Source organism: Tamandua tetradactyla, chromosome 6 (assembly GCF_023851605.1).
Source record: "Tamandua tetradactyla isolate mTamTet1 chromosome 6, mTamTet1.pri, whole genome shotgun sequence".
Lineage (NCBI taxonomy): Eukaryota > Metazoa > Chordata > Mammalia > Pilosa > Myrmecophagidae > Tamandua > Tamandua tetradactyla.
The window spans coordinates 29,656,568-29,682,248 of record NC_135332.1 but is presented as its reverse complement, the minus strand read 5'-3'; the positions used below and the strand labels follow the sequence as shown (position 1 = coordinate 29,682,248).

Below are 25,681 nucleotides of genomic sequence, written 5' to 3'. Positions count from 1 at the left end.
AGGGTAATGTTGGCTTCATAGAATGAATTAGGTAGTTTTCCCTCTGCTTCGATTTTTTTGAAGAGTTTGAGGAGAGTTGGTACTAATTCTTTCTGGAATGTTTGATAGAATTCACATGTGAAGCCGTCTGGTCCTGGACTTTTCTTTTTAGGAAGCTTTTGAATGACTGATTCAATTTCTTTACTTGTGATTGGTTTGTTGAGGTCATCTATGTCTTCTTGAGTCAAAGTTGGTTGTTCATGTCTTTCCAGGAACCCGTCCATTTCCTCTAAATTGTTGTATTTATTAGCGTAAAGTTGTTCATAGTATCCTGTTATTACCTCCTTTATTTCTGTGAGGTCAGTAGTTATGTCTCCTCTTCCATTTCTGATCTTATTTATTTGCATCCTCTCTCTTCTTCTTTTTGTCAATTTTGCTAAGGGCCCATCAATCTTATTGATTTTCTCATAGAACCAACTTCTGGCCTTATTGATTTTCTCTATTTTTTTCATGTTTTCAATTTCATTTATTTCTGCTCTAATCTTTGTTATTTCTTTCCTTTTGCTTGCTTTGGGATTAGCTTGCTGTTCTTTCTCCAGTTCTTCCAAATGGATAGTTAATTCCTGAATTTTTGCCTTTTCTTCTTTTCTGATATAGGCATTTAGAGCAATAAATTTCCCTCTTAGCACTGCCTTTGCTGCGTCCCATAAGTTTTGATATGTTGTGTTTTCATTTTCATTCGCCTCGAGGTATTTGCTAATTTCTCTAGCAATTTCTTCTTTGACCCACTCATTGTTTAGGAGTGTGTTGTTGAGCCTCCACGTATTTGTGAATTTTCTGGCACTCCACCTATTATTGATTTCCAACTTCATTCCTTTATGATCCGAGAAAGTGTTGTGTATGATTTCAATCTTTTTAAATTTGTTAAGACTTGCTTTGTGATCCAGCATATGGTCTATCTTTGAGAATGATCCATGAGCACTTGAGAAAAAGGTGCATCCTGCTGTTGTGGGATGTAATGTCCTATAAATGTCTGTTAAGTCTAGCTCATTTATAGTAATATTCAGATTCTCTATTTCTTTATTGATCCTCTGTCTAGATGTTCTGTCCATTGATGAGAGTGGTGAATTGAAGTCTCCAACTATTATGGTATATGAGTCTATTTCCCTTTTCAGTGTTTGCAGTGTATTCCTCACGTATTTTGGGGCATTCTGGTTCGGTGCGTAAATATTTATGATTGTTATATCTTCTTGTTTAATTGTTCCTTTTATTAGTAGATAGTGTCCTTCTTTGTCTCTTTTAACTGTTTTACATTTGAAGTCTAATTTGTTGGATATTAGTATAGCTACTCCTGCTCTTTTCTGGTTGTTATTTGCATGAAATATCTTTTCCCAACCTTTCACTTTCAACCTATGTTTACCTTTGTGTCTAAGATGTGTTTCCTGTAGACAGCATATAGAAGGATCCTGTTTTTTAATCCATTCTGCCAATCTATGTCTTTTGATTGGGGAATTCAGTCCATTGACATTTAGTGTTATTACTGTTTGGATAATATTTTCCTCTAACATTTTGCCTTTTGTATTATATATATCATATCTGATTTTCCTTCTTTCTACACTCTTCTCCATACCTCTCTCTTCTGTCTTTTTGTATCTGATTCTAATGCTCCCTTTAGTATTTCTTGCAGAGCTGGTCTCTTGGTCACAAATTCTCTCAGTGACTTTTTGTCTGAGAATGTTTTAATTTCTCCCTCATTTTTGAAGGATAATTTTGCTGGATATAGGAGTCTTGGTTGGCAGTTTTTCTCTTTCAGTAATTTAAATATATCATCCCACTGTCTTCTAGCTTCCATGGTTTCTGCTGAGAAATCTACACATAGTCTTATTGGGTTTCCCTTGTATGTGATGGATTGTTTTTCTCTTGCTGCTTTCAAGATCCTCTCTTTCTCTTTGACTTCTGACATTCTAACCAGTAAGTGTCTTGGAGAACGCCTATTTGGGTCTAATCTCTTTGGCGTGCGCTGCACTTCTTGGATCTGTAATTTTAGGTCTTTGATAAGAGTTGGGAAATTTTCAGTGATAATTTCTTCCATTAGTTTTTCTCCTCCTTTTCCCTTCTCTTCTCCTTCTGGGACACCCACAACACGTATATTTGTGCGGTTCATATTGTCCTTGAGTTCCCTGATACCCTGTTCAAATTTTTCCATTCTTTTCCCGATAGTTTCTGTTTCTTTTTGGAATTCAGATGTTCCATCCTCCAAATCACTAATTCTATCTTCTGTCTCTTTAAATCTATCATTGTAGGTATCCATTATTTTTTCCATTTTTGCTACTTTATCCTTCACTTCCATAAGTTCTGTGATTTGTTTTTTCAGTTTTTCTATTTCTTCTTTATGTTCAGCCCATGTCCTCTTCATGTCCTCCCTCAATTTATCGATTTCCTTTTTGAAGAGGTTTTCCATTTCTGTTCGTATATTCAACATTAGTTGTCTCAGCTCTTGTATCTCATTTGAGCTATTGGTTTGTTCCTTTGACTGGGCCATATTCTCAATCTTTTGAGCGTGGACAGTTATCTTCTGCTGCTGGCGTCTGGTCATTTATTCAGATTTCTCTGGGTGTCGGACCCAGCAAGGTTGTAAGATTTTTCTGTGAAATCTCTGGGATCTGTTTTTCTTATCTTGCCCAGTAGGTGGCGCACGTGGCACACGTTTGTCTCAAGTGTTTGGAATGGGTCCCCCCCAGTTACCGATATCCGCGGCCTGGTGATTTCCGATCCAATTCTCTCCATTGGTTCAGGGGCCGCGCGTGGTGGGGGCGTTAGCTGCCGTGGCTTGAGGGGACCCTGTGGCTGGTCGCCAGCCGCAGCGGGCCTGGAGAATTCCCCACCGGCCCAGGAAGCCTCCCGCGGGGGGAGGGGGGCACCGCGGCTTGGATAGCCCTCTGATCCGAGACTCGTAGCCGCGGACTCGAAGCCGAGACTCGAAGCCGCCCTCAAAAGAGGGGCGCCGGCCGCCTCAGCTTGGGAAACTTGCCTCTCCGAGACTCTCAGCCGGCCTGGGAAAGAGGGAGGGAGTAGCTCCGACCGCCGCAGCTGCTACTGCTTGGGAAATCGCGCGCCGCCCGGGGGTCTCACCACAGCCGAGTCTCGCGGTCAGACTAGCCAGTCCAGACTTTGGATAGCCCTCTGATCCGAGACTCGTAGCCGCGGACTCGAAGCCGAGACTTGAAGCCGCCCGCAAAAGAGGGGCGCCAACCGCCTCGGCTTGGGAAACTTGCCTCTCCGAGACTCTCAGCTGGCCCAGGAAGGAGGGAGGGAGTAGCTCCGACCGCCGCAGCTGCCGCTGCTCGGGAAATCTCGCGCCGCTCGGGGATCTCACCGCAGCCGAGTCTCGCAGACAGACTAGCCAGTCCAGACTGGGTTACGCTGTGTGTCCGTTCCCTGCCGTAGCCCCGGGAGCTGTTCTGCACGGTTTCTGTTCACCTATTAGTTGATTTGGAGTCGGAGGAACTAAGACGCACGTCCCTTACTAAGCCGCCATCTTGGATCCCTCGCTTGACCATTCTTTTCTCCTCTAGAGAGGTGGTTTTCCTTCTTGCCTGTACTCTGGTCATGCAGGCTGCTACATGCTTAAAGCTCTGTTTTGTTTTGTTTTTTTGTTTCACCCTCTTCCCCTAAGGGAGGGGGTCCTAACCCTTGGGTTGCCACAATTAATTACCAATTATGCCTTTATAGACATGTTATTTATTTGTTTCTGATACTTAAAGGAACCCACATATATTCTAGAACATTTAGAAAATATAGAAACCTAATAAAAATAGCTTGTAATTTCACTATCCAATTCTTATTTTATACTTTAGGGTCATAATCCAATACCACTTTATTTTGTCGCTCAAATTGTTTCCCCTTTGGTTCCTGTGTCTTTTTTGTCATAGCCCCACCAATTTCTTCTTTTAGTACTAACTTAACTGTGACACTACAAAATGCTTTCAGAATCCTACTGTCAGCTATTTTTTCAAGGAGCCCTGGTTCCTTTTTTGGGAGAATGGTTTAGAAACCAAAATGTCTGCTCTATAAGGTGGTTACTACTGTGATGTTGTTTCTTTTAGACCCTCTCAGATGACAGATCAGGGAAATATATGTGTGCATACTAGCCTGTATGTATGTGTGTATATACACGTATAGAAGTATTCTGTATTCAACCACTTGTGTCTATATTAAGTTAAACATGAGTTCTCATAGTCTGTCCAAGTCGAATCTATTACGTCACAGCCTGTTCTTGCAGATTTGTAAATTTCCACTTTAATAGTGAGAAACCTGGTTCTCATCATTAGCCGTCCATTTACTTAATTGTTCAATGTGGTATATATATATATATAGGAATTTCAGAATTGTTAATCCGTATCCCCAAATTAATTGACTGGAGTACAATACTTATGTATTGTTTTTTTGTATGCATGTATTGTTGTGGTTCCTTTTGCCTTTCAACTTAGAGATTCCATCCATTTCCAAAGTTCTTTTTTAGTTCAGCACCTTTCCCCCTACCTCCTTTGGTGAGGTTTTTTCATACATTTTTATTAGTTAGGTTATTTTGTCAGAGTCTGCATTCTTTCCCCCTAACTTTCTAAATTATTTTCTTAATTTACATATATTAAGATTCACTCTGTGATTTAAGGTTCTTGATGTTTTGACAAATGCATAATGTCATGTATGCACCATTACAGTATCACACAGAATAATTTCACCACCATAAAAATCCCCTGTGCTTCACTTATTCATCCCTTTTCTTCTCCCCTCCCCGCTCAATCCCTGACAACCACTGCCCTTTTTAATATCTCTGTGCTTTTGCCTTTCCAGAATGTCGTATACTTGGAATCATACAATATGTAGACTTTTCAGACTGGCTTTTCTCACTTAGCAATATACATTCAAGGATCCCCCATATCCTTTGGTGACTTCCTCATTAATGAGGAATGGCTGAATAATATCCCACTGTATGGTTTTATCAAAATTTGTTTAGCCATTCACCTATTAAAGGACATATTGGTTGCTTCCAGCTTTGGGCAGTTATGAGTAAAGCTGCCTGTAAACATTCATGAGCAGGAGTCTGTATGTACATAAGTTTTCAACTCAAGCGGTTGAGTACCAGGTACTGCAAGTGGTAGATGGTGTGGTTAGGCTATTTACCTTTGCAGGAAACTGCCTGCACTGTTTTCCAAAGAGGTTATATAATTTTGCATTCCCAACAGCAATGAATTAGAGTTTGTGTTGTTTCCCATCACCGGTCAGCATTTGGTATTATCAGTTTGTTTGTTTTATTTTAGCTATCCTAGTAGGTGTGTAGTAGTGTCTCGTTGTTTTAATTTGCAGTTTCCTGATAATAAATGATTTTGAGCATCTTTTCATAAGCTTTTTTTCCATCTGTATAACTTCTTTGGTGAGGTGTCTGTTCAGTATTTTACCCATTTTTTAATTGGGTTGTTTGTTTCCTTGTTGAATTTTAAGAGTTCTTTGTATATTTTGGATGCAAGTCCTTATCATCATATTTGTGTTTTGTAAATTTTTTTTCCTACTCTCTCGCTTGTTTTTTCATTCTCTTAAGAGTTTCTTTCATAGAGAAGACTTTATACTTTTAATGAAGTCCAACTTATCAACTATTCTTTCAAGGATTGTGCTTTTTGTGTTGTATTAAAAACACATTGCCAAACTCAAGGTAACCTAGATTTTCTCCTGTTATCTTCTGTGAGTTTTATAGCTTTACATTTTACAGTTATGTCTTTGATCCATTTTGAGTTCATTTTTGTTAAAGGTGTAAAGTCTGTGTCTAGATTTATTTTTGGATTCTTTTTTTTTTTTTTTATATGTGGAATCCTGTTGCAAAACTCTTCTCTCCACTAGAACGCTTTTGTTCCTTTGTCAAAATCAGTTAAATATATTCGTGTGTGTCACTTCTGAGCTTTCTGTTCTGTTCTCTTGACCTTTGTGTCTATTCTTTTGCCAATACCACACTGTTTTGATCACTGTCGCTTTATAGTAAGTCTTAAAGTTGGTTAATGTCAGTCCTCCAACTTGGTTCTTTGGTATTTTGTTAAAAGTATGCCATGAGAATTTTTTTAATTTTTCAAATTTTCATCATGAATATTATTTTTAAATGCCTGTTCAGTATTTCATTTTATGACTGCCATTTAACCAATAATAAGTAGTAAGTGGGAAAAAACCAGAATATTTGATATTCCATTTTTCTAAGAGAAGATAAAAGATGTTATGCTTTTAAATTATCAGTTCTTGATAATGTCAGAATGCCCCAACACCGTCTAAGGACAACCTTAAAACTAGTAAATCCTGCTAGCAATTACCCTTGTTTGCCCTGAGGCCCCTACTGAGTCAAGGTCTCTCAGCATCCCAAAGGAAATCCTTAAGCAAATAAACCTGTTTACATAAAATAAAGGCATCCCAGGAATAACCCCTGACTGCACTCAAATTTTCAGTCCTAAATCTTGAAAACTCATTTTTGTATCCCTCTTTACCCTAATACCTATTTGCTTTTACATGGCAAAAACACAATAAAATTCCCATTCTACTCAAGCAGTGCTGCTCCAAAAGTTTCAAAATAATCTGTAAATCTAGAAAAATTCCTTAGCAGAAGAATTTACTAGCCTCTAACGGCCTCAAAATACAGTCGTGCAATATATTGGCTTTGTAAATTATTATTCTTTCTATTCTCTTAAGCAACCGAAGGTTCCCAATTTAATAAAAGCCAAAGCCCTACCCCTAGGAATTTTAGCTCAGAAAGCAAAACTAATTGCCCTCATGTCAGTTTTAGAACTGGGAAAAGGGAAAAGGCTGTGCTTTTCTTATCCTGCACGCTCATGCAGCAGTGTAGAAAGAGCAAAGCTTTCTCCCAATTAAGTCTCACCAAGAGATACTCAATTTCTTAAATGCCATGTTCTTACCAACAAAAAAAATAGTGGTAATTCATTGCCCTGGCCATCAGAAAAATAATACTAACATTTCTCAAGGGAATAACTGGGCGGACAAGGCAGACAAGTGCAGCCCAATCAATCAAGCCCCTTCCAAGCCTCATTCCTGCACTTCTTAGTGCATTTTCTTTTACCTTACTTAAATAAGAACGAATCTCCTCTAGAATTCATTCTTTATTGGCATAAAGTTGTTCATAGTATCCTGTTATTACCTCCTTTATTTCTGTGGGGTCAGTGGTTATGTCTCCTCTTCCATTTCTGATCTTACTTATTTGCATCCTCTCTCTTCTTCTTTTTGTCAGTCTTGCTAAGGGCCCATCAATCTTATTGATTTTCTCATAGAACCAACTTCTGGTTTTATTGATTTTCTCAATTGTTTTCATGTTCTCAATTTCATTTATTTCTGCTCTAATCTTTGTTATTTCTTTCCTTTTGCTTGCTTTGGGGTTAGTTTGCTGTTCTTGCTCCAGTTCTTCCAAGTGGACAGTTAATTCCTGTATTTTTGCCCTTTCTTCTTTTTTGATATAGGCATTTAGAGCAATAAATTTCCCTCTTAGCACTGCCTTTGCTGCATCCCATAAGTTTTGATATGTTGTGTTTTCGTTTTCATTTGCCTCGAGATATTTACTGATTTCTCTTGTAATTTCTTCCTTGACCCACTGGTTGTTTAAGAGTGTGTTGTTGAGCCTCCACATATTTGTGAATTTTCTGTCCCTCTGCCTATTATTGATTTCCAATTTCATTCCCTTATGATCTGAGAAAGTGTTTTGTATGATTTCTATCTTTTTAAATTTGTTGAGACTTGCTTTGTGACTCAGCATATGGCCTAATGATCCATGAGCACTTGAGAAAAATGTGTATCCTGCTGTTGTGGGGGTATAATGTCCTATAAATGTCTGTTAAGTCTAGCTCATTTATTGTAATATTCAAATTCTCTGTTTCTTTATTGATCCTCTGTCTAGATGTTCTGTCCATTGATGAGAGTGGGGAATTGAAGTCTCCAACTATTATGATAGATGTGTCTATTTCCCTTTTCAGTGTTTGCAGTGTTTGCCTCATGTATTTTGGGGCATTCTGGTTCGGTACATAAGTATTTATGATTGTTATGTCTTCATGTTGAATTGTTCCTTTTATTAGTACATAGTATCCTTCTTTGTCTCTTTTAACTGTTTTACATTTGAAGTCTAATTTGTTGGATATTAGTATAGCTACTCCTGCTCTTTTCTGGTTGTTATTTGCATGAAATATCTTTTCCCAACCTTTCACTTTCAACCTATGTTTATCTTTGTGTCTAAGATGTGTTTCCTGTAGACAGCATATAGAAGGATCCTGTTTTTTAATCCATTCTGCCAGTCTATGTCTTTTGATTGGGGAGTTCAATCCATTAACATTTAGTGTTATTACTGTTTGAGTAGTACTTTCCTCTACCATTTTGCCTTTTGTATTTTATATGTCATATCTAATTTTCCTTCCTTCTACACTTTTCTCCACAACTCTCTCTTCTGTCTTTTCATATCTGTCTCTAGTGCTCCCTTTAGTATTTCTTGCAGAGCTGGTCTCTTGGTCACAAATTCTCTCAGTGATTTTTTGTCTGAAAATGTTTTAATTTCTCCCTCATTTTTGAAGGACAGTTTTGCTGGGTATAGAATTCTTGGTTGGCAGTTTTTCTCTTTTAGTAGTTTAAATATATCATCCCACTGTCTTCTCGCCTCCATGGTTTCTGCTGAGAAATCTACACATAGTCTTGTTGGGTTTCCCTTGTATGCGATGGATTGCTTTTCTCTTGCTGCTTTCAAGATCCTCTCTTTCTCTTTGACCTCTGACATTCTGACTAGTAAGTGTCTTGGAGAACGTCTGTTTGGATCTATTCTCTTTGGGGTACTCTGCACTTCTTGGATCTGTAATTTTAGGTCTTTCATAAGAGTTGGGAAATTTTCAGTGATAATTTCTTCCATTAGTTTTTCTCCTCCTTTTCCCTTCTCTTCTCCTTCTGGGACACCCACAACACGTATATTTGTGCGCTTCATATTATCATTCCGTTCCCTGAGTCCCTGCTCATATTTTTCCATTTTTTTCCCTATAGTTTCTGTATCTTGTTGGATTTCAGATGTTCCGTCCTCCAGCTCACTAATCCTAACCTCTGTCTCTTGAAATCTACCCTTGTAGGTTTCCATTTTTTTTAATCTCTTCTACTGTACCTTTCATCCCCATAAGTTCTGTCATTTGTTTTTTTAGACTTTCCATTTCTTCTTTTTGTTCATTCCTTGCCTTCTTCATATCCTCCCTCAATTCATTGATTTGGTTTTTGATGAGGTTTTCTGTGTCTGTTCGTACATTCTCAATTAGTTGTTTCAGCTCTTGTATTTCATTTGAACTATTGGTTTGTTCCTTTGACTGGGCCATATCTTCAATTTTCCTGGTGTGATTTGTTATTTTTTGCTGGCGTCTAGACATTTAATTTCCTTAATTAGTTTATTCTGGAGATTGCTTTCACTTCTCTTACCTAGGGTTTTCTTGCTAGATGAATTTGTTGTCTCTCTATTCTTTGACCTTCAGTTCAGCTTTTTCTGGACCTCTAGCTTGGGTTTTATTTAACAGAGGATAATTTTTCAGTTCTTATTTTCTTGTTTTTTGCCCTGCTTGTATGGTGCCTTTTCCCTCCCCACCCTTAGGAGGGTCTACGTAGGTATTATAGACTCCAGCCGGGTTTTCTCAGACTAAACTGGCCTCCTATCAGGGGGAAGGAGTCACCTGGGTCAGTTTTCCCTGAGGGTGAGACCCAGCAGGTTAAAAGAATTTCCTGTGAAGTCTCTGGGCTCTGTTTTTCTTATCCTGCCCAATATGTGGCGCGTCTGCCTGTGGGTCGCACCAGCAGAAGATGTTGCGGCACTTTTAACTTTGGAAGACTCTCCCTGCTGGGGGCGTGGTGGAGTCAGAGGAGAGGTTGTAGGCTGGTTTTAATGGCTTCAAATTGCCAAGCCCTGGGGTCTCAATTCCTTGAGAGAGGGATTCCACCTGAGTTGGGCTTCACCCCTCCCCTGGGGAAGGCACAGGTAGGAGACAGCCCTGAAAGCAGCCCGTTTCTGCCTATGCCTGGGGCAGTTGCAGCCCAAGAAGTCCCACCACTGAATCCAGAGGCTGCCAAGTCTCTGTAGAAACACAGCCACTAAAACCTCTGTTTCCTCCCCGTTTCCTCTTTTTCCGTGAGCCCAATGAGTGAACTCCGCTTGACCAGGTTTAGAGTCTCTTTCCGTTCCCTCTGGGAAGCCGCCTTTGGGGGAGGGGCGCTGGGCGCCGGCTGCCACAGCTTGGGGAACTCATGGTTTTGGGGAGGCTTGCAGCCGGTCCAGACTGGGGTACGCTGTGTGTCTGATCGCTGAAGTGGCTCCGGGAGCTGTTCTGTACTGTTTCTGGTTATTTAGTAGTTGTTCTAGAGGACAAACTAAAATGCGCACATTGCTAAGCCGCCATCTTGACTCCTAGCCCTAGAATTCATTCTCAAAACTAAAAACAGTCGTTTCTTTCCATCTTCCCCAGTCTTAATTAATTAATGCCTCTTCTAAGCCTACTCACTTCTATCCTCCTGCTGTTAGTGAGCCCTTGCATTTTTAAGCTTCTCACCACGTTTTATTTTTTCCAGACTAGAAGCCTTTCACACCAAACCAATGCTGATGGGGGAATTTTCAGCTGTTCCAACCGCCCCTCCAGATTGTTGTCTTCTCAACTTAAATAAGATAGCTGAAAAGTTCTGTGCCCCATGAGGCAGGGCCTACATCCACTGACAAGTCAGAAGCAGCTACAGAAGATGAACCTTCAGCACCCCTTAAGATTAAGGGTCAAGAACTCTCTGAGAGAGAATTTGAGGCAGGCCAGAACTGGGAGAGGGGGGAGAGAGAAAAAACAACAACGTAAAGAAGCCCTTATACAAGAATGGTTAGTCATGGTCAGCAGGGCCTATGCCTGGCACAGACACTCTGCCTGGGGCTACCCACTTATGGGAAATTCCTGGTAGCCAACCCATCCTCTCCACCTGGATCAATTATCTACGTAGAAGGGTAAAACCAAGGGACCCACCCAAACGCTCCATCTATCACCAGGTACTGCCCTGGGGAAAGGGGAGGGTAGAAGAAAGAGCCCCAAACAAGGAAGGGGAAGGGGGAATACATAAAACTTATCTATAAAAGCAAATGGCCCCACATTGCCTATTTCCTGTCACCCTCCATCTTTCTTTGCTTTCGAGAGTGCCCACATGCTCCTTTCTCTGTATATGTGTTTAATAAATTTCTTAGCTATTTATGCTGAAAAAAAGATACAGGCCATGTTAGCATAAAATTAAAGCTGTATGAGTGGTAGGGTTGCAAGTAATTTTGATTTTCTTCAGTATACAATTTTATTTATTTTCCGAATTTCAACAATGACTAAGAATACTTTTATTATTAGGGGTTGGGGGATGAATTACATATGTAGTTGTTTTCTAATAAATATCATTAGAATCAACAAAGATATAAAAATCAGTAATTATGTTACAACATTAATATAGGGGAGAATCAATACAGGGTGGTGTTTAAGGACTCATGCTTTGGAGCCAGTCTACTTGGGTTCATATCTTTGCTGTACTACTTGCTGGGATGTACAACCTGGGGGCAAGTTTCTTAAGTTTAGATTTCTCATTCATAAAATGGAACAATTGTATCTATCTCATTGGTATCCTGATGTGGAGTGACATGATGTCGTATTAGACGTTTGAAATATGTTGGTCACTTTATAGAAAACCCACTTGCACAGGGAATAAGCTACATTAAATAAAGGAGGTGATATATTTAGAAATCTTTTAAAGTCTGTTCTCTGTCCAGTGGTGAGTATGTGTTCTGAGCAGAGTTGCTTAGGCACCATCAGATCATAATCACCGTAGGTTGTGTCAGCTTCTAAATTGAAGGATAAATATTTTATATTCACCCATCACTTTCTTTTCTTTAATGAATTCTTTGGGTTTTGGTATCAGGCCTATGATGGCTTCATAAAAAATGAGTTGGAAAGTGTTCCCTCTTCTTTATTTTCAGAAAGAGTTTGTGCAAGATTGGTATTAATTCTACCTTAAATGTTTGGTAGAATTCACCTATGAAATCATCTGGGTCTGAGCTTTCATTCTGCAAAGATTATTAAATTTGAAAATAATTACAGGGCTATTCAGATTTTGTATTTCATCTTGTGTCAATTTTGATACATTGGGTTTAAGCGAATTTGTCCGTTCCATCTAAGTAATCACATGTATTGGCAAAAAGGTGTTCATAATATTCCCTTATTATCCTTTTAACTTATGTTGAAGTTTAAGGAAAATCCTTTCTTCATTCCCCATATTGGTAACTTATGTTTCTTTTTTTTTTTCTTGATCAATCTGTCTAGGGGTTTATCAAATTTATTAATCGTTTTAAAGAATCAACCAGTTTTTCCCTATTTTTTATATAATTGATTTCTGCTCTTACCTTTATCATTTTTTTTTTCCCTTCTTGGGGTTTAATTTGCTTTTCCTTTTCTAGCTTCTTAAGGTGGAAATTTAGATCATTGATTTCAAACCTTTTTTCTCTAAGATAAGCATTTCAAACTATCAAGTTTCCTTAAGCGTGCTTTAGCTGCATCCTAAAATTTGTAATATTTTGAGGTTTCATAATCATTTGGTTTGAAATGTTCCGTTTGATCTGTTTTTTGAAAGCATCGTGGCTTTTTTAGATATCCTATTTGTATTAGCTAAGGTTCTCTAGAGAAGTAGAATCAGCAGGAGAAATCTGTAAATACAAGATTTACAAAAGGGTCTCATGCAACCGTGGGTATGTAAGAGTTCAAGATCTGTAGGGCAGGCCGTGAGCTGGCAGCTCCAATGAAGGTCCCTAATGAACCCTCAGGAGAGGCTGGCTAGCTGAAGCAGAAAGAGCAGTTGTCTCTTCTGAATCCTCCTTAAAAGCCTTCTGGTGATGGGATTAAGTTTCATTCATTGCAGAAGACACTCCCCTTAGCTGATTGCAGATGCAGCCAGCATGGTCATGGTTTAAGTCCATGAAATGTCCTTACAGCAATAGACAGGCCAGCGCTTACCTAACCAGACAACTGGGTACCACCACCTGGCCAAGTTGATACATGAACCTGACCATCACACTATTGTTATTGATACACCTTAATTATTTTGTGGTCGGAAAATGAATTTTAAAATTGTAGTCTTTTGACAGTTATGACTTCTTTTATTGTCTAACTTGGTGAATATTCCATGAGCACTTGAAAAGAATGTACATTTCACATGTTGGGTGTAATATGGTATAAATGTCAGTTAGGTCAAGGTGGTTGATAATGTTGTTCAGGTCCTCTATATCCTTACTGAATATTCATCTAGTGGTTCTATTAGTTTCTGAGTGATGGGTACTAAAATCGCTAACCATGATTGTGCCTGTGTCTCAATTTAGTTCTGTTGGGTTTTGCTTTAAGTGTTTTGAAGCTGTGTTATATGCCTACACATTTATGATTGTCAAAGCCCCTGATGATTTGACTGTTTTATCATTGAGAAATATCCCTCTTTAGCTCTGGTAAAATTTCTGTCTTGAAGCCTGCTTTGTCTGACATTAATATAGCCATTCCAGTTTTCTTATGTTTACTGTTTTCATGCTATATCATTTCCCGTTCTTTTACTTTCACACTACGTTTTTATATGTAAAATGTCTGTTCTGTGCAGTATATAATTGGATCTTGCATTTTTATTTAGTTAGATAGTCCCTGTTTTTTAATTGTGTTTTAGTTCATTTTACATTTAATATAATTATTGAAATGGATGAATTTAGGGTGTATCATTTTACTATTTGTTTTCTATTTGTTAACATCTGTTTTTCAGTTCACTTACCTTTTCTGAATTAATCAGATGCTTTTTAGTATTCCATTTTTCCAATTTCCCTCTCCCCCCCCCTTCTCTCTCTCTTTTTTTTTTTTACCAGTACCTCTTTTGTGTGTTTGGGGTTGCTCCGGTGATTATAATATGTTTCACAGTCTACTTAGAGTTAATATTATACTAATAAGGAGTTACTTTTACTACTGTTCCCTCATCGTCTGTACATGTTACAATAGATTTTACATCTACATATGCTAAAAACTGCAAAATTCAGTATTGTAACCTATGCTTTAAATTTCTGGTTATCTTTTGGAGAAATTAAGAGGAAAAAGTGATCATGTTTTTTATTTACCCAAATATTTAGTGGTTTTGGTACCCCTGTAGATTAGATTCAAGTTTCTCTCTGGTGTCCATTCCCTTCAGCTTGATGAACTTAATTTAGATTTCTTTTAGTTCAGATTTACTAACAACACACCTTTTCTTAATTTTTGTTTATCTGAACAGTGTCTTCATTTTGGCTTCGCATTTTGAAGGCTATTGTCATTGGATATAGAATTCTGGTTTGACAGGTTGTTTTTGCTGTTTTTCTTTTGAGAACTTTAAGTATGTAGTTCCAGGGTCTTCTGAGTTCTACTATTTTTGATGAAAAGTCAACTTGCATTCCCATCATTGCTCTCTTATATGTAATGGGTCATTTTCTCTGGCTGCTTTCAGTTTTTTTTTTCTCTAAACCTTTGGTTTTCAGCATTTTGGCTATAATGTACCTATGTTTAGATTTCTTTGTCCTGTTTGAGGTTCACTGAGCTCCTTGAGTCTGTAAATTGATATTTTTCAGCAAACTTGGGAAATTTGGGGTTGTTATCCCCTCCTCTTTTCCTATTCTCTTTTTGCTCTCTTTCTGAGGCTATAATTATGTGTAAGTTATTATACTTGGTATTGTCCTATATCCCGCTCAGCTTTTTTTGCCTAAGGGTATTTCCTAGCTACTCCACACTACTTTGGACTGGGGATGACCTTGGTGAAAAACTGTATAAACGCTTTTGTTTGCTCTTTGGTGCCTTAAAATATTAATCCTAAAATATTTTGCCTAGACTTTTAAATTCTTATCTGTGGACAGATTATTCCAAAATAAATATTTTAGTATTATCCAGAAAGCTATTGATTCTTTAATGCTCATTTTCTGTTTACCCTGTTGAATTCTTATACTTTCTAAATTTTTTTTTTGTACATGGGCAGACACCAGGAATTGAACCCGGGTCTCAGACATGGCATGTGAGAACTTTGCCACTGAGCCACCTCGCCCACCCTCTAAATGTTTTTAAGTTGATACTTTTAAGCTTATTTGATTATAATGTCTGTACATAATGACAATTTTTTTCTCTTTTAGACTTCTTTTTTGTCTAAAACTTCCAGAACAAGACTGTGTGTGTGTGTGTGTGTGTATATATATGTATATCAATATATACATTTATATATATATTTTTAACATGGGCAGGCACTGGGAATCAAATCCGGGTCTCCAGCATGGCAGGTAGGAACTCTACCTGCTCAGCCACCATAGCCTGCACCCCACCCCTTTTTTTTTTAATTTCAGTTTCATTTTATTTCAGGTGAGCATCTTTTAAATAATTCTTAAATTAATTTTATTTTTTCATGTAACCTAAAATCTTTGCTTTTAATAGGGAAGTTTAACTTTTCACTGTTAGTGTTCTAAGTGATATGTCATCTTATTTTATCCATTTTTAGCTATCTTATTTCTTCTTCTTTCTATATGTTATTAAATTGAATATTTTAAAAACCTTTTATTCTATTTTTATTACATTAGTTTTTAATTTTAATGAAACGCAGTTGAACCCATTTTCTCTAGTTATTACTGTCGATGGAATAGGACCTATTGATAACCATGTAAATGTATAATTTGGCGTGCTTTTGTCTTCCTTTTTTATTACTTTCCAATCTGGGATTCAGATTATTTTTACTTTTTCTACTTTGTCTCATTTTTATGAGGAATTATTTTTGATATTTAAAAATAAGTGTTAAAATGTATTTACCACATTTATCTAGATTTAACTTGTACTGTTTTTGACACTCATCGCCACCTCTTTCCATTGATTAGAGTATGTCCTTGAGAAGATTTCCTTCAGGAAGGAATGTGGGTGGTATGCATTAAAAGCATTAAAAATGCTTTTCTGGCCTTCTACATAAACAACATCTTGGCTGTGTTTAGAATTATTGGAGCACTATATCTTTCCTTCAAAACATTGTAAAAATTTCTCCTGATATATTCTGATGCTGCTTTTGTGGAGAAGCCATTTGATTTTGTTGTTGTTGTCATCTTGAAGGCAAGTTATTTTTTTTCTTTGTCGGGGTGCTTAAGGAATTTTATCATTTTCATTGAAGTTTCAAAACTTCAGGAGGGTATGCCCAGGTACTCCCATTTATTTATCCATTCATTATTTATCAGTAGCCTTATTGAAATATAAATCACATGCCATGCAATGCACCCATTTAGAGTGTATAATTCAATGGCTTTTAGTATACTTGTAGAGTTGTGCAGCCATCACTATACGGTCAATTTTAAAACGGTTTCATATTCCCTGAAAAAACTCCCTTATGCCTTAGCCATCACCCTCTAGCCCTCCATCCCCTGGATCCTAGGCAACTAATCAATCTAGCCTCTGTCTCTATTGATTTGTTTATTCTGATTCGTTCATATATACAGTATCATACAGTATGTCTTTTGTGGCTGGTTTCTTTTACTTTTCGTAATGTTTCAAGATTTATCCACATTGTAGCATGTAGAATATTTCATTTCTTTTTATTGTTGAGTAATATTCCATTGTTTGGATGTACCACATTTGATTTATCCATTCATCAGTTGTTACACATTTGCACTGTTTCTTCCTTTTGGCTACTAAGGATAATGCTGCTATAAACATTTGTATACAAGTATTTGTGTGGACATAAGTTTTCATTTCTCTTGGTTATATACCTAGGAGTGGAATTGCTGAGTCATGTGGCAGCTCTGTGTTTAGGGTTTTCAGGAACCGACAAGCTGTTTTCCAAAGTGGCCGTTTTATATTCCTTGAACAATGTAGGAGGGTTCCAATTTCTCCACATTCTTGGCAACACTTGTTATTTTTTATTATAGCCATCCTAGTGGATGTGAAGTGATAACTCTTTGTGATTTTGATATGTATTTCCCTGATGACTAATGATGCTGAGTGTCTTTTCATATGCTTATTGGCTATTTGCATATCTTCTCTGAAGAAATGTCTATTCACATCCTTTGCCCTTTTTTTTTTTTTTTTTTGCATGGGCAGACACCCTTTGCTCATTTTTAAATTGGTTTATTTGTATTTTTATTATTGAGTTATGAGTTCTTTATGTATTCTGGATACAAGTCCCTTATCAGATATGTGATTTACACTTTTTTCCTCTTATTCTGTACATTGTTTTTCCACTTTCTTAATGGTAAATTTTGGAGAACAAATGTTTTAAATTTTGATGACGTCTGATTTATTTATTTTGTCTTTTGTTGCTTGTGCTTTGTTGTCACATCTGAGAAACCTTTGCGTAATTTAAGGTCACAAATATTTATGCTTTTGCTTTCTTTTAAGAGTTTTATAGTTTTATCTCTTACGTTTAGGTCTTTGATCATTTTGAGTTAGTTTTTGTATATGGTGTGAAGTGAGAATCCAACTTCATTGTTTTGCATGGGGATATTCAGTTGTTTGTGCACCATTTGTTGAAAAAAATACTATTCTTTTCCCATTATGTTTTCTTGGTACCCTCACTAAAACTCAATTGATCATAAATTGGGGGGAGGTAGTTGTTATTTCTGAAAATTCTATTTCATTCCTTTGATTTGTATTCTGTCCTTATGAGAGTACCACATTGTCTTGATTGCTGTAGCTTTGTAATAAATTTTGAGATGGAAAAGTTTGAATTTTCCAACTTTGTTCTTTTTTGAGATTCTTTTGGCTATTCTGAGTCCCTTGAGTTTCCAAATGAATTGTAAGATCAGCTTCTCAATTTCTGCAAGAAGCCAACTGAAATATTGATAAGGATTGCATTGAATCTGTAGATCAATTTGGGGGGAATATTTTCATATTAACAATATTAAATATTCTCCATGAGCATGGGATGTGTTTACACTTAAGAGCTTCTTCAATTTCTCTTGACAATGTTTTATAGCTGTCAGAGTATGAGTATTGGCATTTCTTTTGCTAAATTTATTCCTAATTACTTTATTCTTTTGATGTTATTGTAAATAAAACTGTTTTCTTAATTTCATTTTTTTATTATTTGTTGTACGTGTATAGAAATATGTTTGATTATTGTATATTGATCTTGTGTCCTGTAAACTTTTTGAACTCATTTATTAGTTCCAGTAGGTTTTGGTGGATTCCTTAGGGTTTTCTGTACACAAGATCATATAATCTGAAAGTAGAAATCATTATTTAGATTTTCCTTTTCAAATTGGATGTCATTTATTTCATTCACTTGCCTGATTGCCAGGGCTAGCATCTCCACTACAATGTTGACTAGAAGTGGTGACATCCTGTCTTGTTTCTGATCTTAGTGGAAAAGCATTCAGTCTTTTACCATTAGGAATGATGTCAGCTGTGGGATTTTTGAAGATGCCCTTTATGAGGTTGAGGGAGTTCTATTCCTAGTTTATTGAATGTTCTTACTATGAGGGGATGTTTTGTCAAATGCTCTTTTCTATGTCTGTTGAGATGATGAAGTGTTTTTTGTACTTCCTTCTGTTGATATGGTATACTGTATTAATTGATTTTTGATGCTGTTATTTTTACCTTTTACTTCACATCACCATTTCCTCATTCTTTAATGTTCAGAAGTTCCTGGAAAAATCCATTAAATGACATGTGCAATGGATGCGATATGGAGCTTGGAAGTTCTCAGTAGTCTTCTGTGAAATTTTCAATTTTCAGAATGTTGTAGCTCATCAAACATCCTGGTGATAGCTGTCTAGCACTTTTTATTTGATGTTTTTGAATGACATGAATGTGAAATAAATTTTTAGGTGTGTTTATATGCTGTACAATTCATAAGATTTTGATACAGTTTAATATTAAGAGTATAATTTGGGAGGTAGAAATTTTTAATTATATTATTTATATTTTTGGAATGATAAGCTTTTTTATGTAGAATAAAGTATGTAGCTGGTATTTCTGATAATTATAATAACTATCAATGTACTTTGTTTTTCGAAGTTTGTAATCCCCCTCTGATTTCTTTCTTTAACATGATATGATTTGTTTCATGCTGTATATTTCAGCATGCCCCTATTTTATAATGTATGTTCACATTTTATTGCAGTTTCCTTCTTATGGACACATTTTTCTTTTCTGATTGGTTTCCTTCACTTGGTTGCACTGTCATTTTCATTGATGATATATCTGCTAATTAATTTCTCTTCTTTGAATGCTGCCCATTTTGTTCCTGATTTTGCAATTCAGCTCTATTTTTTATTTCAGCTCTATTTATTGGTCTTTCTTTTAACTTCTACTAGCCTCTGACCTTCTGTGACTGGTTTATAATATTTATGCAGTTTATGAGATTGACAGTCCATCTTCTGCCATCAGTGGAAAATTAATATTTAAATATTTTTAAAAAATTGTTTAGGAAATAGTTGTTTTTGTGGTTAGTATATATGCTTTATATTATTTCTAAATTCACAGCAAGGTCTTGGATTATCATATTATATCATTTATATACATATATACATTTTTAGAGAAGAAATAATACCCATTTCTTAATCTTTGAGGTTTTCTTCTTTCTCCCTTTATACCTTTTCTTTTCTGTTGATCAATTTTCCTTTTTTTCTAGATACTGAAGAGTTCCTCGTCGAAGGTTTGCGGAATGAGAACCTCAGTGCTGCTGCAAGGGACTTCAGGGACCTTATTCTGCGGGGCTTTCAGCAGATCAAAGCTAGGTTTGTATAAACTGGGTCCGTTCTTCTTCATGTGCTTTAAACTTATAATCCGTAAAATCTATCTTAATAGTATATAAATTAACAAGGTGAGACATACTTATCATAGTTCTTTTTACTTGGTAGAAACTTAGTGTTTATTGAATTGAATTTGAAATAGTCAGACGCAGTGAGGTTTACCAAAATAAAAATATTTTGATAATTATCTAAAGATAATTATTGTTCTTTCGGCTTTGCATTCTTACATTAATTGGCACGTTTATTGAACACTTGCATTTAAATAAAACAATGTAAAAACTAAACATTTATGCTTGTCCAAATTGCTGAAGGGAAAGTGTTAGGTAGTAACAATAATTAATATTTGTTATAATTGTTGGTCATTGTTTCCAGTCTCCTTCCCTAATAGAAAACTTAAGTCAGACTTATCTAGTTGATTTTTGGCCATATCAAAATATTTAATATCAGACTGTCTTATTATATCATGCTCATTAAGTTTATTATAAGAGGCCATGGTCTAATTTGTACATTTTAAACTGTGAGCAACTGACAGGTGCACATACTTGCTTGGGGAGGTGGGGAGAGGGAAAGGAATAAAAATTTTACAACATATTCCTGACCACCTCTTGCTTGTATGTGGCTACTGAATGAACATTAGGGATAAGTGAGTGTTACTTTAACCTTTTCCAGCCTCGTGGTGATGAAAAAGGGAGAACATTTGCAGGGTTTGCTTTGTGTGGTTGACCTTTTTTTTTGATCACATAGTTGAGTATTCATCACCATGATCATTTTTTAGAACATTTGAATCACTCCAGAAAAAGAAGTAAAAAGAAAAAACTCACACATACCATACCCCTTAGCCCTCCCTCTCACTGACCACTAGTATTTCCATCTACCCAATTTATTTTATACCTTATGCCCCCTATTATTTATTTTTTATCCATATTTTTTACTCATTTGTCCATACCCTGGATAAAAGGAGCGTCAGACACACGGTTTTCACAATCACGCAGTCACATAGTAAAAGTTATATCGTCTTCAAGACTCAAGGCTACTGGAATACAGCTCAGCAGTTTCATGCAAATGTCTCCAGCCACTCCAATACACCATAAAAGAAAAAGGGATATCTGTATAGTGCATAAGAATACCCTTTAGATTAACCTCTGGACTGTGAAATCACTCAGCCACTGAAAACTTTTTTTGTCTCATTTCTCTCTTCTCCTTTCTCTTCAGGAAGGCTTTCTCAATCTCATGATGCTGGGTTCTGGCTCATCCTGGGAGTTCTGTCCCACGTTGCCAGGGAGATTTATACCCCTGGGAGTCATGGCCTATGTAGAGTGGAGGGCAGTGAGTTCACCTGCTGAGATGGCTTAGTAACAAAAGAGGGTCTCTGGGGTTACTCTTTTTTTTTTTTTTTAGAGCAATAGGTAGGAAACTTATAACATTTATACACACACACACACACACACACACAAAGCGAAGAAAGAAAAAAACAATAGTTTCCAAAGCACTCTTGAACAAGTAGTTTTAGGACAGATCCCAAAGTTTGTCATGGGTATAATACCATTATCTCAGATTTTTCCTTCTACCTGCTCCAGAACATAGGTGGCTAAAAGGAGTAAATATTTTTTTAATCATCACAATCAACTTCTTTTTTTCTTTTTTGTGAAAAATAAAGCAATAAATTTCAAGGCACAGCACAACAATTCGTTGTAGGATAGATTTCAGAGTTTGGTATAGGTTACAATTCCACAATTTTAAGTTTTTACTTCTAGCTGCTCTAACATACTGGAGACTAAAAGAAATGTCAGTTTAATGATTCAGCAATCATAATTCGTTTTTTAAACCCTACCTTCTCTGTGTAACGTCACCATTACCTTTGATCTTTCTCTCACTCTTCAAGGGTATTTGGGCTATGGCCATTCTAACTTTTTCATGTTGGAGGGGCTGTCAGTAATATGGGGTAGAGAGATGAAACTAGTTTATGTTCTAGAGAGGTTGAGCTCTCTAGGTTTCAGGACTTATCTAGTCCAGGGACCCATCTGGAGGTTGTAGGTTTCTGGAAAGTTACCCTAGTACATGGAACCTTCGTTGAATCTTATGTATTGTCCTAGGTGTTCTTTAGGATTGGCTGGAATGGTTTTGGTTGGGGACTGGCAAGTTATGATAGGTAGCAATGGTTAACTGATGCGTGTAATAGTGACCTCCAGAGTATCCTCTCAACTCTGAACTCTCTCAGCCACTGATATTTTATTAGTTACACTTCTTTTCCCTCTTTTGGTTAGAATGGAATTGTTGATCCCACGGTGTCAGGGCCAGATTCATCCTTGGGAGTCTTCTCCCACTTCGCCAGGGAGGCTTTCATCTGGGGTGGCTCTTAGGCATAATTTTAAGTAGGTTTAGCTTATCCTTTGCAGGAATAAGTTTCATAAGGGTGTACCCAAAGATCAAGGGCTCGGCCTATTGATTTATTGTCCCCACTGCTTGCGAGAATATGAGAAATTCTCCAAATGGGGACGTTTAATATTTCCTCCTTTGTCCCTAGTCCTCCAAGGGGACTGGACTTTTGGCTTTGCAAATACTTCTTTATTCACTTCCCAGATTACTCTGAGGTATATAAGAGCGTCATGCTAACCTGGACAAACTGACAAAATTTCATGCCCTGTTCAAGATTCCATGTACTTACGGTGTTCAACTAAACTGACCATAGAAGTTAATTTAGGTTATGTGCTACCCAAAATATACATTTTGCACCAAATAAACGTCTCTCCCTTTAGTCTGACACAGAAGTTGAAGTTTTAAAATATGGATGATGTCATCCTTTAACTTGTGTTCTGATTTACCTTAGTCCTATCCAGATCAGCTTCCTTCATATATCTAGTCAAAGTCTGATCCGGTTTTCAACAGTTCCTGTATGGGGTACTGCTGACTTTCATAGCTTCAGAGATCTAACTCTGAGTCTCGGGTGTCATATAAATACCCAAAGTTTCTGGACATGACCAGATTATATACAAACAGCTCATTGTCTCAGAATTTTAGAAATAACAGTTACACCTCCTGAATATATGTGACTACTGTAAGAGCTTACAATCTAAGACCCTTTACAGTGGACCCCAACCTGATAACCCATACTTTTGACCTTAGTTTGAGTTTTTATATTATAGTTAGTCCATATGACTGAAGCATGATAAAATTTTGTCTTTTTGTTTCTGATATTTCATTCAACATACTATCCTTAAGTTTCATTCACCTAGTTGTATGCCTCACAACTTCATTCCTTCTTGCGGCTACTCAATAGTCCATTGTATGTTGTGTCCTTAGGCCACCTCCATCCACTGTGAATCACAGGTACTGTTACCATAAACACCAGTGGGCAAATGTCCTTTTATGTCTCCATACTCAGTTCCTCCAGGTGTATACTGAGCAATGGGATTTCAGGGTTATATGGCAGCCCCACCCCTAGCCTCCTGTGGTACCACCACCCTGCCCTCCGAGGGGCTGCACCTCTGTTTCCTAACAGTGAATAGTTGCATCTCTTTCTCTTATTTTCTCTAGCACTTGTTTCTTTCTGTTCATTTCTAAGCAGTTTTATGGTTGACCATTCTTAGCATCTCTTTGAAAACCTAACTGATGCTCCTCAGAAGCATGAAATTTTATGCTTTGGAAGGGCACAGCCAGAATCTGTTCCCTCCAGGAATGTGAGAGAACTTTACCAGATGCCCTGCTGGATCTTAATCGATCTTTCCTGCTGGCTAATTAAGCATCACTTTTACTCAGCAACTGGGGACGGTGTAATTATCAGCCTGGGTTGTCCTGAATAATGGGAAAAAAACCAAATGTAGAAGGTGGGAAAAAATAGGAATATCTATAATTTTTGGTAGGCTGGGAGAATGTTTAAAACAAATTTCTCCATAATAGTTTAGTTTATTAGTATGTAAATATAGGCTTAGTTATGTACCTGAAGGTTTACTTATTAACCCATAGAATTTTTTCTTATTTTTACAAGTTTGTCTTTGTAAAGTATAAGCATTAGAGGATTGTTATAAGGATGGCATGATGAATGAAGGTAGAATTTATTTTAGACCATTTAATATAGGGAGATGGATGCTATAAATGCAGTTATGTCTATGGTGGTGCTATTTGGTATAAATTGGTAGTAAGGACATTCACATCTGTAGGAAACAAATATACAATAAGGGGAAATTCTCCTTTCCCATATTTATACCACAGTATTGGGAAAAGGCTACAGTTCAATCTTAAATTTGTAATACAGTTTACCAATTTGTATTATTTGAATGATTCATTACGGTAAGTTGTGCATTACTTATTAGTCCTCTTTATGAATGTGCGCACACACATACAGAATCTGGATTTGTTATACAGTAGAGAGGGTTCTTCGTTCTCAAAGAACTTGCTGTGTGTTTTGTGGGGTAGACATTCAGGAAATCATCAAGAGGAGCTTTAGGAAACATCTGCATTGTTGATGGGAGCTTTCTGTTCATTGATTTGTTATAAGAAAGATGACATTTATTTAGAATTTCATTACTATCAGATCACTGATGAAATGAGGAGCCAGAGGCTAGATACTATAGAAGAAAATGGAAAAATGAGGCTTTTTCTTTGGCAAGCTGTTTGAAACTGCCTTATATCTACCCATTCAACCATCATCCCATTAATGTAACCTTTATTTCATTGAATCCTCTTCTTCAGTCACATCACCTCTATAGTATCATTTATGGCTAGTCAACATTATGCACTTGGGTATATGTGTATTGATATCAATTGGCTTAAAAGTACTGAAAGTTTGCAAAATGTCAGCCACATTTACTTTTTAAAAGTTTTGTTGTAGTAATGTATATATAAAAGAAAAATTTCCCATTATAACCTTTTTTCTGATTTCAGTTTTTTAAAAAAATATTTTTACTGTAAACAACAAACATACATTCTTTTTTTGTTTCTTTGTTTTTTTATTTATTAATTAAAAAATTAACAACAAACAAAACATTAAGATATCATTGCATTCTGCATATATAATCAGTAATTCTTAATATCATCACATAGTTGCATATTCATCATTTCTTAGAACATTTGCATCGATTTAGAAAAAGAAATAAAAAAAAACAGAAAAAGAAATAAAATGATAACAGAGAAAAAAAAGATTATACATACCATACCCCTTACCCCTCGCTTTCATTTATCACTAGGATTTCAAACTAAATTTATTTTAACATTTGTTCCCCCTATTATTTATTTTTATTCCATACGTTCTACTCTTCTGTTGATATGGTAGATAAAAGGAGCATCAGACACAAGGTTTTCACAATCACAGAGTCACATTCATACAAACATTCTTGACATAAATTCTTGACATAGCATTGTAACCATTTTTAAGTGAACAATTAAGTGGCGTTAATTATGTTGAGTATGTTGTGCAACCATAACTACCATCTATTTCCAAAACTTTTTTGTCTCCCTAAACTGAAATTCTGTACCCATTAGTCAGTAACTCCTCATTCTGTCCTCCTCAGCCCCTCCAACCTACCTTGTCTCTGAATCTGCCTATTCTAGATATTTCATAAAATTGGTAGCATACAATATTTGTTCTTTTATGTCTGGCTTCATTTCAAGATTTGTTCTTATATGTCTGGCTTCATTTCAAGGAACATAATGTTTCCAGGGTTCATCATGTTGAAGCATGTATCGAAGGTTTATCACTTTTTTACAGCTGAATATTGTACCATTGCATGTATACACCACATTTTGTTTATCCATTTTTCTGTTGATGGGCACTTGGGTTGTTTCTGCGTTTTGACAATTGTGAATCATGCTGCTACTAATATTGGTGTGCAGGTATCTGTTTGAGTCCCTGCTTTCAGTTTTATTGGGTTTATACCTGGAGTG

General features: G+C 36.6%; 1 protein-coding gene across 1 annotated transcript in view; it reads left to right on the top strand.

Annotated features, from left to right (window-relative positions):
* SKAP1 (src kinase associated phosphoprotein 1) overlaps positions 1 to 25,681 on the top strand; it is a 312,290-nt gene that overhangs the window by 22,305 nt on the left and 264,304 nt on the right. Inside the window, exon 2 of the mRNA XM_077164647.1 lies at positions 19,681 to 19,786. Within this exon, the coding sequence (XP_077020762.1) occupies positions 19,681 to 19,786 (106 nt within the window). The remainder of the gene's footprint in view (positions 1 to 19,680; positions 19,787 to 25,681) is intronic.